Here is a 16,709-nt window from a genome sequence, read left to right as displayed (position 1 = left end):
GGGATCAACAGGTAAAAGAAATTAGTAATAATTGGGATTTATTATGATTGGTCTTTCCTGATTGAAAGCTCTTAAAGCAATTTGTAGTTTATACCTTACCAACACACCAACACACAATGATCAGACCAGGTGAAAATCTATAGACATACCAAATGATTGACTGATTTACCATTAAGGTTGGATTCAATGATAGACAAATGTATTAAACTAAAAGAGAAGAGATGCAAATGAACAGTTTGATAATAATAGTATCATGAAAGACAGTTACTCTGAATGAAATGTTTATACAGAGGAAACACTTGTTATTTGTAGTGAAAAGAATACTTTGTGATTTTGTGTTTTGTACTAACATAATTAAAAATATACTTAAATGTTTGAAAAAAGTGCATTTTTTATGATCTGTTGTGAAATTAGTATTAAGAGTTTTGAAAATGTACCACTTGCTTGTGAAAATTGCATTAAAACAATAAAAAGAAAACTGTAAAATGTCTGCAAATAACTTTTGTATAAAGCATTGCATAGACATTATTGGCTGGTTCATGCCACTCCAAATAAAATGAAACAGGTACATTTTAATGCTATTAAAACCTACACATTCATATAATGTATATTAATAATGGAATTGATGTTAACAAACTGCAAGAAGTCTTTGTGTGTGTGTGTGTGTGTGTGTGTGTGTGTGTGTGTGTGTGTGTGTGTGTGTGTGTGTGTGTGTGTGAAGTGGTTGGTTTTTTACCAACAATGATTTGACAACAAAGATCAGGCTTTTGCAACAAAAGTGCTGAAGTACCAGCTTTTTAAAAGTACTGAAATATGCATGCAGATTAGTAGAGGTGATTTATGGACTATACACACAGATACAATTTTTTATTCAGCTTCATTATTCAAAGATTTTATATTAAACTATACTATAGCTCTAGTTTAAGACTGCATTAAAGTACAATATCAATTATGGAAAACTGGAGGCAGCTAAAAACACATATCAACTCAAACCACTGGTGATGGTTCTTCCTTAGAGATATACTCACATTCTCAAATTCACACATTCTTTCTCTCTCTCTCTCTCTCTCTCTCTCTCTCTCTCTCTCTCTCTCTCTCTCTCTCTCTCTCTCTCTCTCTCACACACACACACACGTCTGCACATGGATGGGCAGCAGGAGAGTATCTGGAGTGTAATGGAAAATTCTCACTGAGTACAGGAGCTCAAGAGAAGCACAGTACAGAAAGACTAAAATCTGCCACCTTCACTCATTTACCACATACAGACACACTGTACACTCCACATAACCCTCATAGGCACACACTTCATATGTACCTGTGAATACAACTCCCCACATTTCACACATGCACTCTGTACATATGTGACACTCCTCACACACACTCATGGCTCTCTTCAAACCCGTTTCTTCATAATACATGTGCTAATGATTTGGTGCCCTCTGCTGGATCATAATACAACACTGACAGGCTGTGTGAAATTATTCAAACATTTATGCCACTTATCTACCAAACAGCATTGCACAGCTCAGTAACAAATCAAAAATCCAGGGCAATATGTATCCTTGATCCTCATGATTTACAGACATGTGAAAAAATAAGTATACCCCATGGAACTTGTTGGCCTTTTTGACAAACATTTGATAATCTTTGATAAGTGGATTTTACTTGGAAGCCAATTAAGAAATGTAAAATCAAATTAAGTAGTGACAAGAAAATATCACTATGGGTAAATATCACCCAGTAAGTATCAGGACAATTTTGTGCTTTTGACCTATCAATGTTCCAGCTGTATCATGGCTAACCCTGTGCTCTGACCCCAGCTTCCTGACATGCTGAGGTATGCAAAGAAAAGAATTTCACTGTGCATATGTATATGTGATGAATAAAGAGTCATTATATCCCTATTTCATAGTACCTGGGCAATGAGGGTTACCAAATCGAACATGGGTGCTTTGCTACGGCACAGCTTAAATGCCAGTAGAAATAGTAATAGCAAGCAGGATCATGGTTAATATGCTATGAGTCTACCACACTGGACTTATGCTAAAGGCTACTGTCTAGTAAATTTTTAGAGTAATGCTGTAAGCAGTTGCAGGCAGTTGAGAGCCGACAACATCCAGCTCATTCTGAATGGTTTTAGATATACATCTGTTCAACCGTATTTGAGGCAATATTATTCACCAGGGTTGATAGGTTTCAGCAACATTTTCAGCCAAACTACATCTCAGACATCATGCAAAAGACCTGAGTCCAGCCTAAAAAAAATGGGCACTGGAAATGGGAGACATTTTCTATGTTCTCTGTTCTTTCTCACTGTGTGAAATACATGTTTTTCATGTCATTTCTGATATATAGGCATTACTTCATAATCCCCCTTTGCTCTTACAATAGACATTATTCTGTGCATCATACACCCACTGTCTGCACTTACACTTTGCTTTTTTGTGAAAATGTATTACATTTAAATCCAACTGAATGCTATTGTATACTTTATAAAGTAAAATCTTGGCAGCTGCTGAGTATTTTTAAAACTAGCCCAATCTGGCAACACTGTCATTATCTGATTGTCTGTTGCTCCTCCTCCCCTGAAAAGCAAGCACTGAGCGTGTCTGGTTGCAGAGAGTGTCTTTGCACCAATGGACCTCTACTAGCGTTTGTTGCCATTCCCATTTTTGACCACTTGGTGCAATACGGAATCTAAGTGGGGCAGTGATATCTCTGCCCTGTGATTGCACAACATTGAGAGGCAAATAAATCCATAATGACATCTGTCAAATAATTATATTTTGTAAAATGGAGGCCATGCAAAAGAGGTAATTGGTATTTAAATCCTGTTTAAAATGCATCACGTTGTGAATAGGAATAACTTGCAATAACTGCATCAAGTCAGCGGCCCATTGACATCACCAAACTGTTGCATCCTTCTTTTGTGATGCTTTTCCAGCCTTGTATGCAGCTTCTTTCAGTTGTTGATTATTTTGGGGGTTTCTCCCTTTACTCTCCTCTTCAGGAAGTGAAATGCATGCTCAGTTGGGTTAAGGTCTAGTGATTGACTTGGCCAGTCTAAAACCTTCTGCTTTTTCCCCCGATGAAGTCCTTTGTTGTGTTGGCAGTGTGTTTTGGGTCTTGCTGCATGACGAAGTTCTCTGTAAATCGGCAGACAAAATGTACCTGTAAACTTCTGAATTCATTCTGCTGCTACCATCATGAGTTGCATCATCAATAAAGATTAGTTTGCCTGTTACAGAAGCAGCCATGCAAGCCCATGACACTACCTCCACCATGCTTGACCAATGAGTTTGCATGTTTTGGATCATGAGCAGATTCTTTCTTTCTCCACACTTTGGCCTTTCTATCATTTTGCTAGAGGTTAATCTTGGTTCAAGAACTTTTGTGACTCATCTCTGTATTTCTTTGTGAATTCCAATCTGGCCTTCAGATTCTTACTGATGATGAGTGGTTTACATCTTGTGGTATGGCCTCTATATTTCTGCTCTCAAAGACTTATTTGAATGGTGGATTGTAATATTTTCACCTTTGGCCTGTGGAGGTTGTTGGTGATGTCACCATTTTAAGAAAAGCCATTTTAAGCCAGTTATCTATTACTGGGTAAAAGCCAGCGCTGAGGTTTAGATGAAGTCTGTATGCTTTGTTAACTCAAATTTCTGGCCTCCTTAGTGGAGGGAGACAGCTGAAGCTCAGAGGCAGCATTAAGGGCAATTCAAAGGCATTTCAGCAATGCGACATGTACCTATATCAAATAATCAAATCACCTTCAGTCAGCTGACGCCAAACAGGAGCGTAATTGCCCTTTATTGAATAAACACACCCCGGTATGACTTTAGACTTCAATGTCAATGTCTGTGACTAGAGTCAGCCCTGATATCTTACATACACACATTTGGACATGTACACACACAGACTGAGTCTCTGTTCCAGGAAGACCTCTGTGTTTGTGTGTGTGTGTGTGTGTGTGTGTGTGTGTGTGTGTGTGTGTGTGTGTGTGTGTGTGTGTGTGTGTGTGTGTGTGTGTGTGTGTGTGTGTGTCAGAAGGACAGAGTTGTTTTACATTACACAAGACAGTTTCATTTGGGAAATAAGGACATGGATACACACACAAACACACACACACACACACACACACACACACACACACACACACACACACACACACAAACACACACACACACACACATCAGAGGGCAACTCTATACTGAAGAGACAGCTGATTTATCAGTGAACTAATAACCACTTTTACTTTTCCTTCATAAATCCTGACATGGTTTTGGCTTTATTACCACACAAAGCCTGTCAGTCAGCCAGATGGGTTTATCACTGTGGGCCTGGTCGACTTCACTGTGATTTAATTATCACGCTCACCCACAGCTTAAGGTTTTTAATAACCACAAAATCCATTTACTGCTCACACTTAAGCTGTGATACAGTCTGTATTAAGGCCATTGAAAGGTGCTAGGTGAACTTGATTAATGCCTTTGTCTTCTAACAGTACAGAAAAGGGTGTAATTTTCTTTAAAAGAATTGGTGGAACAGTGTGCATGTCTTCAGTTTCAGTTTAACAATCCTTCTGATAAGTTAATAGATTTATGGGAGTAATAAAGACAAAGATAATCTAATCCTAGGCAACACATAACCAGCTGTGTCCTGCAGAGCATGCTCATTTGTGAATGTATGCATGCCTATGACAAACATAAATTGATAAATTCAAACATTAAGTTAATTAATGTTAAATAATGTATGATTCTGCACAATGCTCTCCTGACAATTAAATTGGCTCCAAATGGGCCATCACGTACCCGGACCTTGAAAAACAAGCATTACATTTACATTTATTCATTTAGCAGATACTTTTATCCAAAGTGACTTATAAATGAGTATTGTCCATTTAACAATAGTGTGATTCTATCATCAGTTATGATGGTTTCACAGTCATGATTGTATGCAGGCTAATAAATTTAGATTTTTTTTAAGTAATTTTTTTTTTAAAACAAATAAAATATTGTGTCCTAGAACATTAAAAATTTCAAGACCTTTAGTGTGTTCTGAGAATGTTTCTATGTAACATTTATCAATATTCCTACAAAACCTCTTTAACACTTGAAGCTGTAGGAATGCTGAAATATTTCAGTATAATTGCTCTTTAAACATTTTGTCTATCTAATTTTCTGAGATAACATTGTATATTAGGAGGTACAGTTGTTATTACTAGCACAAATATTTAAACCAAAATGTTTGCTCTTTGCTCCTATCCTCTCTTGAGAAAGTGTGACCTAATTGGACTATTTATTGATTGTTTTCAGTTATAGACTGTAATCTAAGCATAAAATACAAGATGCACAGGGAAGGTTTTGAACTATCATTGCCAATGCCATGCTTGTAACTTGAGTTGCTGGTAGTGATTATGTGCAAGTGTAGCAACTGTCAACTTTCAAAGTCAGAAAAGAATAACCACAAGCAGGCATGAGGGCAAAATAGGCCCCCCAAGGGATTGCTAAGATTAGAAATATTTTAATGAATACCATCTAAAGATTCATTAACTTAACAGAACAATTTGTAATTTTTTAAAGCTGTGCTGCTTGTGCCAAGCAACTGACTGTCAGGCGGCACAGACGGAGTCTGTTGCGGGAAATGCTTTAATTAATAGAACTGGCAGATTGCAAACAGATGCAAAGGAGCAGACAATACACAAGGTCGAGGAACAGCCACTTAGTGAGGCAACGATCACACAGAATATTAGATAGCAAGGCAGAATCAAAAACCATGAGCAATAACAAACTAAAGCTTGGTATGTCAGCACAGAGCTGAACCAGTACTTCACAGTGAGTGAGTGTGATGAGTGTGCTTATATAGGATAAGGGTACGGGTAAGGGAATCCAGGTGTGTGTTATTAGAAATTGAGTAACTATGCAATGAGCACCTCCATGTTTGTAATCAGAGGTGCATTGTGGAAAACGGTCTCAACCAGCTCCCTAGTTCTGTAGTTAGTGAATCAGTATATCATGTACACAAGTTGGGGCACTGGTAAAGACCCTGGCTCACTACACATTGGGACACTGATAACTGAATTTTTGGTGACATGATTACGTACTTGCATTGTAAAACTTCACCAAAATTTTTAAAGTTACAAATATTTAAGTTTTATATGTCATATAAATTTGTTAACCTAATCACATGTATTTCTGCCATAATATGTCAAGCCGAATCATAGGCAAGCTAGTAGCAAAACAATAAACCTTTAAAAGTCATTAGACTCAAATAAACCGTATGTAGAACGTCAAACAAAGTTAAAAATTGCTAACATAAGTAATCATTTGAGAGCTACAACAACAGTAACAAGCTACTTACATTTGTAGCCAGAAGTTAGCAGAGAATTTGTCCCCCCCCCCCCTTTTTTTTTTTTTTTTTTAGCTGTGAGGCTTCAGACAAGACTCCAGTTCATCTGCTCATCTACTATCCCCTCTGAAACTAATGGAACAGCAAGGCCAATTAATTAAAGCCACATACTACCAAGAGAATGCACATCCTCCCCCTTCCCCTACCTCCCTCACTGCAGATGATTTTGCCACTTTCTTTTCCAACAAGGTTACATCAATCAGGAACCAGTTCTCATGCCCAGACATGCATAGACCGGCTCTTCCTCCATGTAACTCCCAACTGGCTTCCTTCTCTCCCCTCTCAGAGACATGTCTCAAAACTCCTAACATGTCTCAAAACTCTAGCTGTCCCACAGCCTGTCCTCTTGACCCTATCCCTTTTCACCTTCTTCAGTCCATCTCTCCCACACTATTACCTGTACTCACACATATCTTTAACACATCCCTCTCTACTGGCACATACCCTACCTCATTTAAGTAGGCCCAGGTTACCTCACTGCTTAAAAAAACATCACTTAACCCTGCTGTGATTGACAATTACAGACCTGTTTCCCTCCTCCCTTTTCTTTCCAAAACCCTTGAATGAGCTGTTTTTAATCACCTCTCCAATTTTCTCACACAGAACAACCTCCTGGACATCAAGCAGTCTGGCTTCAAGAGCAATCACTCCACAGAGACTGCCCTGCTTTCCATCACTGATGCCTTATGACTAGCAAGAGCACCCTCGAGATCATCTGTCCTCATCCTACTTGATCTCTCTGCTGCTTTTGACACTGTCAATCATCAGATCATCCTGTCAACTCTCTCCAGCCTGGGCATCACTGGAACGGTTCTGCGCCATGTGGAATCCTATCTCTCAGACAGATCCTTCAAGGTATTGTGGTGGGGAGGTATTTCTGAAACTCAGAAACTCAAAACTGGCATTCCGCAGGGGTCAGTTCTGGGTCCACTGCTTTTTTCTATCTACACTACATCTCTGGGGCAGGTGATTGAGTCTAATGGCTTCTCACATCATTGCTATGCTGATGACACCCAGCTCTATTTGTCCTTCCAGCCTGATGATCCATCCGTCTCTGTACGAATCTCTGCTTGCCTGTCGGACATCTCGGTCTGGATGAGGGAACACCAGCTTAAGCTCAACCCGGCAAAATCTGAGCTTCTCGTCATCCTAGCCTGTCCCTCAATCAACCACAACCTCACTGTACAGCTCGGCTCAACCACACTCAAGCCAACCAGGACGGCCAGGAACCTTGGGGTGATTCTTGATGACAGCTTGACTTTAAAGATCACATCTCAACAACTGCATGGTCTGTAGGTTCATCCTGTACAGCATCAAGAAAATCAGACCCTACCTCACCGAACAGGCTACACAGATACTAGTCCAGGCTCTTGTTATCTCAAAACTAGACTACTGCAACTCACTACTATTGGTCACTACTACCCAGTCAGCTCCATCAAACCCCTTCAGATGATACAGAATGCAGCAGCACGCCTCATCTTCAACCAACCCAAGAGAACCCATGTCACACCCCTCTTCATCTCCCTCCACTGGCTTCCTGTAGCCGCCCGGATCAAATTCAAGGCCTTGATGCTCACCTACAAGACCTTGTCTGGAACAGCACCCTCCTAACTCAACACTCTCCTTGAGGCTTATGTTCCCTCACGCAATCTGCGATCGGTTAACGACCGACTCTTAGTAGGGCCTACTCAGCGTGGCTCAAGGTCTCTTTCAAGAACCTTCAAACTAACTGTTCCTCAGTGGTGGAATGAACTTCCAGCCTCAATCCGGACTGCATAATCTATCACCATCTTCAAGAAACAGCTAAAGACCCACTTCTTCCGTGAACACCTAACCAACTGATAAAAAATAAATAATAAATAAATAAAAAACCTTACTCTGGCCCTTACACCTCTACTCTGTGCACTTTGCTTCTTCTGGAACTCAATTAATAGATCTTGTATGGTAGCACTACTTGTATAGTTCTCTGCTTGATATATCGCTTTGCTTGTAATTTCTCATTTGTAAGTTGCTTTGGATAAAAGTGTCTGCTAAATGAATAAATGTAAATAAATGTAATTTGTTTTTGGTATAGACTCAAGACATTTGGGTTTGTGATCAAAAGATGAAAATGAGAAGAGTGTTTAGAATTTTAGATTTTCTTTCCTGGTATTTATATGTAGATGTATTAAACTACATAGAACATGGCACAGTTTGTATCAGACCACCCAATTTGTAAAAATATTGGAACATGTGACTGGCAAGTGTTTCCACTTTATTGCAGGAAGTTAATCTGTAATGAGGTCAGTTTCAGTGGTTAGTAAGGCTGTAGTGCAATGCCACTATCTGTATCTGTATCTAATTGGTGATCCAAGATCCAATAGCTATATCTTTATTTGGATTTAAACCAAAGGTAACTGCCTGGTAGTTTTAAGGATGCCGTAAAATGCATCACACATCGCACATGAACGTGGTTTTCTTTGTCCTGTGACCTTGATTTCTCACTGCTAGCTCGAGCCTACAGGCACATAAAAAATTCCCACTCACATGACTTTTTTTGTTGCATCCAGTCAGTCCAGAGGCCAGACCCCTGTGAACCATTCTGGCAAGCTTTCTTAAAGAAATGAATAGTGTGCCTCTTATTCAATTTGTTTTTGTACCTACAGTATTTAGAATATATTATTTATTCATTTCAAATAATGTATTCCTATTCAGTTACTTCCATAATGGTTGACTGGTTGAGCCCTAAGAGTTACTACTGTATGTTTCATTACACTGGTTACATTATTTGTTTTGAGAAAACAGTAAATCAATAAACCACACTTAAATTTCCGTTTTTATTCTGAAACAATTTCCTGTGCTTATAATATAAATAACTATAACATCTACAGTCTGCTCAGAAAGATTTGGAACAGTGAGACCAATTCATTGGTCTTTGGTATACACTGAAAACTTTTGGGTTTGAGATCAAAAGATGAATCTGAGACAATAGATCAGAATTTCAGCTTTCATTTACATCTAGATGTGTTAAACAGCTTGGAACATGGCACCTTTTGATTGAACCCACCATTATTCAAGTGATCAAAAATACTGGAATATGTGACTGATAGATATTTCTTGTTACCCAGGTGTGTCCTCTTAGATTGAATATTTAATCAATAAATAGCTCTGAATGTATACTCTTGGTTTTAGCCGAGTTTAGTTTCACTTGTGAAGACTGCATCTGTTGTTAAGAAGGATAAGCCAACATGAAGACCATAGAGCTGTCTATGGGTGTCATATCACAGCAAACCAGCAACTCCATTTCCAGGATGCACCACCAACTACAAACATGGCCGAAGAGGACTACACTTCCCACACATGTTCACCTTCTCCAGAATTCTAATCACACACACCTGTTGCCAATCTCATACTCACTCAATCCACGCTATATAAGAGACTGTTCAAACTCTTAGTCTTTGTGAAGTATATGCTCAGTTGCTTAGTCTCTGTCATTATTATTATTATTATTATTATTATTATTATTATTATTATTATTATTATTATTATTTGTGTTTGCGTTTCTGGTTTTGGACTTTGTTTACTCTGTTGACCTCGATTCTCTGCCTTGCCTAGTTTATGCCTGTTTGCCTGATCGTTTGACCCTTGCTTGCCAATGTACCTTGATTTCTGCCTGATCCTTTGGACTTGTTATTTTATTAATCTGCCATACCTGCAATTGTTTGTGTCTCAGCCTACATTACGTAACAATGGGAAAAGAAAAAAAATGAGAAAAAAATTAGAAAAGGAAGCCATTTTAAAGCTGAGAAAATCAGAAACATCAATCAGAGGGATTGCACAAACACTGGGCATAGGCAATACAATAATTTGGAATGTCCTGAGAAAGAAACAAACCAAGAAACCACTGGTGTACTGAGCAGCAGACACCAAATGGGTTGGCCATGGAAAACAACAACAATTGATGACAGAAACATTGTGAGAATTGTGAAGAAAAATGCAAAACCATCAGTCAGTGACATCACCAACAACCCCAAGGGTGAAGGTATCACAATCCACCATTCAAGACTTAGACAGCAAAAATATAGAGGCCATACCACAAGATGTAAACCACTCATCAGCAGTAAGAATCTGAAGGCCAGATTGGAATTTGCAAAGAAATGCAGAGATGAACCACAAATGTTCTTGAACCAAGCTTAACCTTTACCAAAGTGATAGAAAGGCCAAAGTGTGGAGAAATAAAGGATCATGATCCAAATCATATGATCCAAAGCAACCTTAACCCAGTTGAGCAGCATTTCATCTCTTGAAGAGGAGACTGAAGCCCACTAAAACAAACAATAACCGAAAGAGGCTGCACTAAAAGCCTGGAAACGCATCACAAAAGAATAAACCGTCAATTTGATGATGTCAGTGAGTCATAGGCTTGATGCAGTTATTGCAAGCAAGGGATACACAACTAAATATTAAGTGTTATTTACTTTAATTTATGTCAAGACTTATCTGTACCTATAAAAAATGGGGTGGTCTGATACAAAGGTTCTATCATCTAGATGTAAATACCATCAAATAAAAGCTGAAATCCTATACTCCCATCTCATATCCATCTTTTGATCTCAAACCGAAATGTCTTTGGTATATAGTACAAATAAATGAATTGACTTTGCTGTTCCAGTAGTGTTGGAGTGGACTGTATACTGTACATAATTTCATCTGAAATATTGCATAGTTTAAGTCATCTAAGAAATAAAACAAACAAACAAACAAACAAACAAGCAAACATATTCAAAGCTGAGCCACTTTAGATGGGGATTTAGCTAATAGACAGACATTAGGTGGGGATGTAGCAAAAAAAAAAAGAAAAAGAAAAAAAAAGTAAGGTGGTGAATAATAATTACTATGAAATTACCATTATTATTCTGAAGCACAATTATTATAAAATTATTTATTAATTACAGGTCTGGAATCATACTTAAAATTTACAGACTTTACAATTAATACTACAGAAGTCAGACTATTAGAAATCCTCTTATCTGTACCAAATTATTAGCATTTGCTCAGCATTATGATAATTTGGGTGCAAGAGTCAATTACACATGTATTAATCACATGGTGCGTGCAAGTGTACAGCAATTACTGCTATTGTTCATTGACTACAGGTGCAAATCTCTAGGTTTACTCACTAATTGAGTGTAACATGTCAGGTGTGCATCTTATGTTACTGAACTCCAGGTCTTACACAGATTAAATGTGCCAAAGAACAATAAATAAATTCACATGAATATGTTCAATTAAAGAAAGAAAACAGGTTAGACCAAAACATCCCTCTGATATAGAAATACGAGCAGTGTTCCACATTACTGCCTGTATGGTCACAGGCCTTGATTTAATAACAAACTAACACGCTAACCTCCAGAGCAGCATGAGTGACCTTATAAAGTCTAATAATCTTCTGACCTCTGCATATGGCAGAAGGTCACAGCTTTGAACAGCCCCTATTGAGCAACACAACTCCACATGAGGATGTGAGTGTCAGTGTTTTAAAAGAGAGGTCCAATTTTAAGCACTTTTCTGTAGTTAAACAATAAGTGATTTGTCCTTTACAGCAGAAACAATAATAAAAACCTGATTCGTTCGATTATACTATGGATTGGGTTCCTCACGAGCATATCCCTACCTGTCATGGTGTGTGCCGGCCCTGTTGTAATAGTTTCAATGTTTATAGTGTATCAGTAAAAGAAGCCATTTGTGAAACGAGAACAGAGGTGTGATCTCTGACAGAGCTGTTTAATTACAAAACGGATACAGGAGCTTTATCCATCTTCACAGACTGGTACTGAATGCTAAGGTGCAAAGTCCAACCTAGCTTACAATTTAACCCCTTTGTGTTTGTGTGTGTATGTGTGGAGAGGGACAATTGTCCCCTCAATGATAGGAATATCTGTTGATCTTTTGGGGATCTCTGACTGGTGCCAACAAGCAAAACAATAACTGCAGCTATGGCTTTTTATTTATTTATTTATTTATTTATTTAGTTGCATTCATATTTATATCAGTGGAAGGTCCTCACAAAGATAGTAAGACAAGTGTGTGTGTGTGTGTGTGTGTGTGTGTGTGTGTGTGTGTGTGTATGTCTGCATGTATGTGTGTGTGTGTGTGTGTGTGTGTGTGTGTGCGTGTGTGAGTGAGTGTGTGTTTTAAGCTTGTTTGTAGTAAAAACAGTTTTTAAAAAGGCACTTGTAAAGTGAAAAACATTTTCAATCCGACGTCCCCTGCTGATACATTGAGCCTGAGACCAAGACAAACTATTAAAAAAACCTACCTCACAGGTGACCCTGTTTTGCTTTAGTTCTAAGAAAAGACAAAGGAGAACCAAGGACATCGTCAAGGGAAGTGAAAGCCTCCTGGTTTCACATTACACGCCACTGGCAGTGCAGCCAACATCAGACCCACCTTGAAGACACGACCAAAGGACCTTAAGAGTAAGTACATATTCTTATTATGATTGAAATATCATTTTAATGTTACATTATGTTAAAAAAAATAATAGCCATTGTTTTTTTCAGCGAAATTTGAGTCTTTTAATTAATAAACAACTTAGCCTAATTGATTATTAACAGCAGAAGCATTAAAAAGTGTTAATAAAATCTGCTTTTAACCAGGACTTTTATAAAGCTTTAACAATTTTTTACTGTTATTAAATACGGTGAGAGTGTGACGATACCAAAGCAAAGGATTTATGTTTAAATCAAGAACAATGGGATAAATGCATGAAGTTTGCCTGCTGTATGTGTTGCCAGGGCTTCAGTTGTCTATACAGTGGTGCTTGAAAGTTTGTGAACCCTTTAGAATTGTATATATTTCTGCATAAATAAGACCTAAAACATCATAAGTGCTAAAAGTAGACAAAGAGAACCCAATTAAAGAAATGAGAGAACATATTATACTTGGTCAATTAATTATAGAGGAAAATTATCCAATATTACATATCTGTGAGTGGCAAAAGTATGTGAACCTTTGCTTTTAGTATCGGTGTGACCTGCTTGTGCAGCAGTAACTGCAACGGTTCCGGTGACTGTTGAGCAGTCCTGCATGTCGGCTTGGAGGAATTTTAGCCCATTCCTCAGTACAGAACAGCTTTAACTCTGGGATGTTGGTGGGTTTCCTCAATGAACTGCTTGCTTCAGGTCCTTCCACAACATTTTTTTAGATTAAGGTCATGACTTTGACTTGGCCATTCCATTACATTAACTTTATTCTTCTTTAATCATTCTCTGGTATGATAACTTGCTTAGGGTCACTGACTTGCAGCATGACCCACTTTCTCTTGAGATTCGGGACTGATATCCTGACATTTTCGTTTAAAACTCACTGATATAATTCAGAACTCATTGTTCCATCAATGATGGCAAGCCATTCTGGTCCAGATGCAGCAAAATAGGCCAAAACCACGATGGTACCACCATCATGTTTCACAGATGGCATAAGGTTCTTATGCTGGAATGCAGTGTTTTCTTTTCTCCAAACATAACCCTTCTCATTTAAACCAAAAATTCTCTTCTTGTTTTATCCATCCATAAAACAGTTTTCCAAAAGTCTTCTGGATTGTCCATGTGAGCTTTAGCAAACTGTAGACAGGCAGCAATGTTCTTTTTGGAGAGAAGTGGCTTTCTTCTTGTAACTCTGCCATGAACACCATTGTTGTTCAGTGTTCTTCTGATGGTGGACTCATGAACATTAACATTAGTCAATATGAGAGAGGCCTTTAGTTGCTTCGAAGTTACCCTGGGTTCCTTTCTGACCTCATGGACTATTACATGTCTTGCTCTTAGAGTGATCTTTGTTGGTCGACCACTCCTGGGGAGGGTAACAATGGTCTTGAATTTTCTCTGTGTGTACACAAACTGTCTAACTGTGGATTGCAAACTCTTTAGAGATGGTTTTGTAACCTTTTCCAGCATGATGAGCATCAACAACTCTTATTCTGAGGTCCTCAGAAATCTCATTTGTTTGTGCCATGAATCATTTCCACAAACATGTGTTGTGAAGATCAGACTTTGATAGATCCCCGTTCTTTAAATAAAACAGAGTGCTAACTCACACTTGATTGTCATCCCATTGATTGGAAACACCTGAATCTAATTTCAACTTCAAATTAACTGCTAATCCTAGAGGATCACATACTTGTGCCACTCACTGATATGTAATATTGGAACACTTTCCTCAATTAATAAATGACCAAGTATCATATTTTCTCTCATTTGTTGAACTGGGTTCTCTTTGTCTACTTTTAGGACTTCTTTTAGAAAATCGGTTGATGTTTTAGGTCATATTTATGCAGATATATATAGAAAATTCTAAAGGGTTCAAAAACTTTAAAGCACCTCTGTACTGTATATTCTCTTTGCTCATTGAAACAATCAGCTGGATTTATTGGGTCAAATGATTTGTTTAAAGAAAAAACAAACACACAACTAAACAAAAAGAAAACTAATGTTAATTTCATGTCTAAATTAGATATTATTTTTGAAGCAAAGTGTATCAGTGTAAAAGTGAAACTATAAATCATTCATGAACTTTTTTTCATTGTAGAGACATTGCCTGAATTTGATCTGAATATCAGCTGTGCAGGATGAATGGAGGAGTCCAGCCACGTGTGGTGTCTAAAGATGGCCACAACAACATTCATCTTGACAATGTCGAGGGCATGGTGAAGCTCTATCTACACGACATCTGGACCACAGTGGTGGACATGAAATGGCGCTACAAACTCACCCTCTTTGTGTCCACCTTCCTCACAACCTGGTTTTTCTTTGGCATGCTTTTCTATCTCATCGCAATGACAAATAATGACCTTAACATTGAAAAGGCTTCAAACCACACACCGTGTGTGATGAATGTGGCCACCTTAACTGGCGCATACCTATTCTCCCTAGAGTCACAGACTACCATCGGCTATGGCTTCCGTCACATCTCAGAGGAGTGCCCACTTGCCATCTTAACACTGGTGTTACAACTGGTGCTCACAGGCCTGGCTGAGATCTTTGTCACTGGTACCTTCCTGGCCAAGCTAGCACGGCCCAAGAAGCGTTCTGAGACAGTCAAGTTTAGCCAGTTGGCATTGGTTTCCAAGTACAAGGGCCAGTTGTGTGTGATGGTGCGTGTGGCCAACATGCGTAAGAGTCCACTGGTTCAATGTCAGCTCTCAGGCAAGCTGCTTTTTCCCTATGTCACTGAAGAGGGTGAGAAGATCCAGCTCCACCAGGAGCCTGTGGACTTTCAGTTTGACTCCAATGAGCAGTGCCCATTCCTTGTTCTGCCTCTTATCTTCTACCATGTGCTGGATGAGAGCAGTCCTCTGGCCAGCCTCACTGCTGAAAATTTAAAGGTGAGAAACTTTGAACTGGTGGTCACCCTGAACGCCACTATGGAATCCACAGCTTCCACCTGTCAAAGCCGTACTTCCTATGTTCCACAAGAGTTCCGATGGGGTTACAATTTTAAGCCTCTTCTCTTTGGCACACATGGGGGCAAGTACATCACAGACTTTAGATATTTTGATGAGATTCAGATTAGCAATGACTCCGCGCTTCTACCAGAACCAAGGAATGAGAAGCTCCTGCTTGAACATGAGTACGTTGAAGACTGAACAGAAGGAGAGAGCACTGATAAAAACGGCATAGGGCTGAGTTTCTTAAAGGCATTCCAGCACAAAGATCATAATTAAATAATAACGTGAGCATCACAATGAAGACTCTCTATCCTATTTAATGGCGATGCTTTTGGGAAGCTCATGCTGTCATGTACCAAGACAGCGCACAAAATTAGAACACAGATTACACAAGTTCAACATTGTCTGTCAAGGAGTAACATATGAATGCAGATTAAATCTGAAATGAGTGATTATGCTGTTAAAAATGTTACCCTACTCAGAATATTAAGTTGAGTATTAATATAGACATGCACTGCCCTCTACTAATATTGACACCCTTGGTAAATTTGAGCAAAGAAGGCTGTGAAAATTGATCTTTATTGCTTAACTTTCTGGTCTTTTGTTTAAAAAATCCACAAAAAACCCAAACAAAAAATTATTGTTAAATATAGGTGTGCAACAATTATTGGCACCCCTATGAATTCATATGAGAAAAATATATTTGAAGTATTTTACCACTGATATTTTTTTTAAAAAAATTGTACACCAGGGTGAACAGGAAATTGTTCAACCATCACTTCCTGTTTCACAGGGGTATACATATGAGGTAACACATAGGCCAAATTCCCTTAGTCATTCAATACAATGGGTAAGAACAAGGAATATAGCT

General features: G+C 38.5%; 1 protein-coding gene across 1 annotated transcript; it reads left to right on the top strand.

The window, feature by feature from the left end:
* The first annotated feature begins 12,535 nt into the window (after positions 1 to 12,535).
* kcnj15 (potassium inwardly rectifying channel subfamily J member 15) lies at positions 12,536 to 16,566 on the top strand. The gene is made up of 2 exons (XM_017488284.3): positions 12,536 to 12,869; positions 14,980 to 16,566. Exon 2 carries the CDS (start codon positions 15,020 to 15,022, stop codon positions 16,034 to 16,036), a length of 1,017 nt encoding a protein of 338 aa, XP_017343773.1. The 5' UTR covers positions 12,536 to 12,869; positions 14,980 to 15,019; the 3' UTR covers positions 16,037 to 16,566.
* Positions 16,567 to 16,709: the final 143 nt, after the last annotated feature.

This window comes from Ictalurus punctatus, chromosome 16 (genome assembly GCF_001660625.3).
Source record: "Ictalurus punctatus breed USDA103 chromosome 16, Coco_2.0, whole genome shotgun sequence".
Classification (NCBI taxonomy): domain Eukaryota; kingdom Metazoa; phylum Chordata; class Actinopteri; order Siluriformes; family Ictaluridae; genus Ictalurus; species Ictalurus punctatus.
The sequence above is the reverse complement of the archived record's forward strand: the minus strand, read 5'-3'. Positions and strand labels throughout refer to the sequence as shown.

Excerpts from the sequence above, each read along its gene's own strand:
- kcnj15 (XM_017488284.3), top strand. The coding sequence starts at position 15,020 with ATGAATGGAGGAGTCCAGCCACGTGTGGTGTCTAAAGATGGCCACAAC.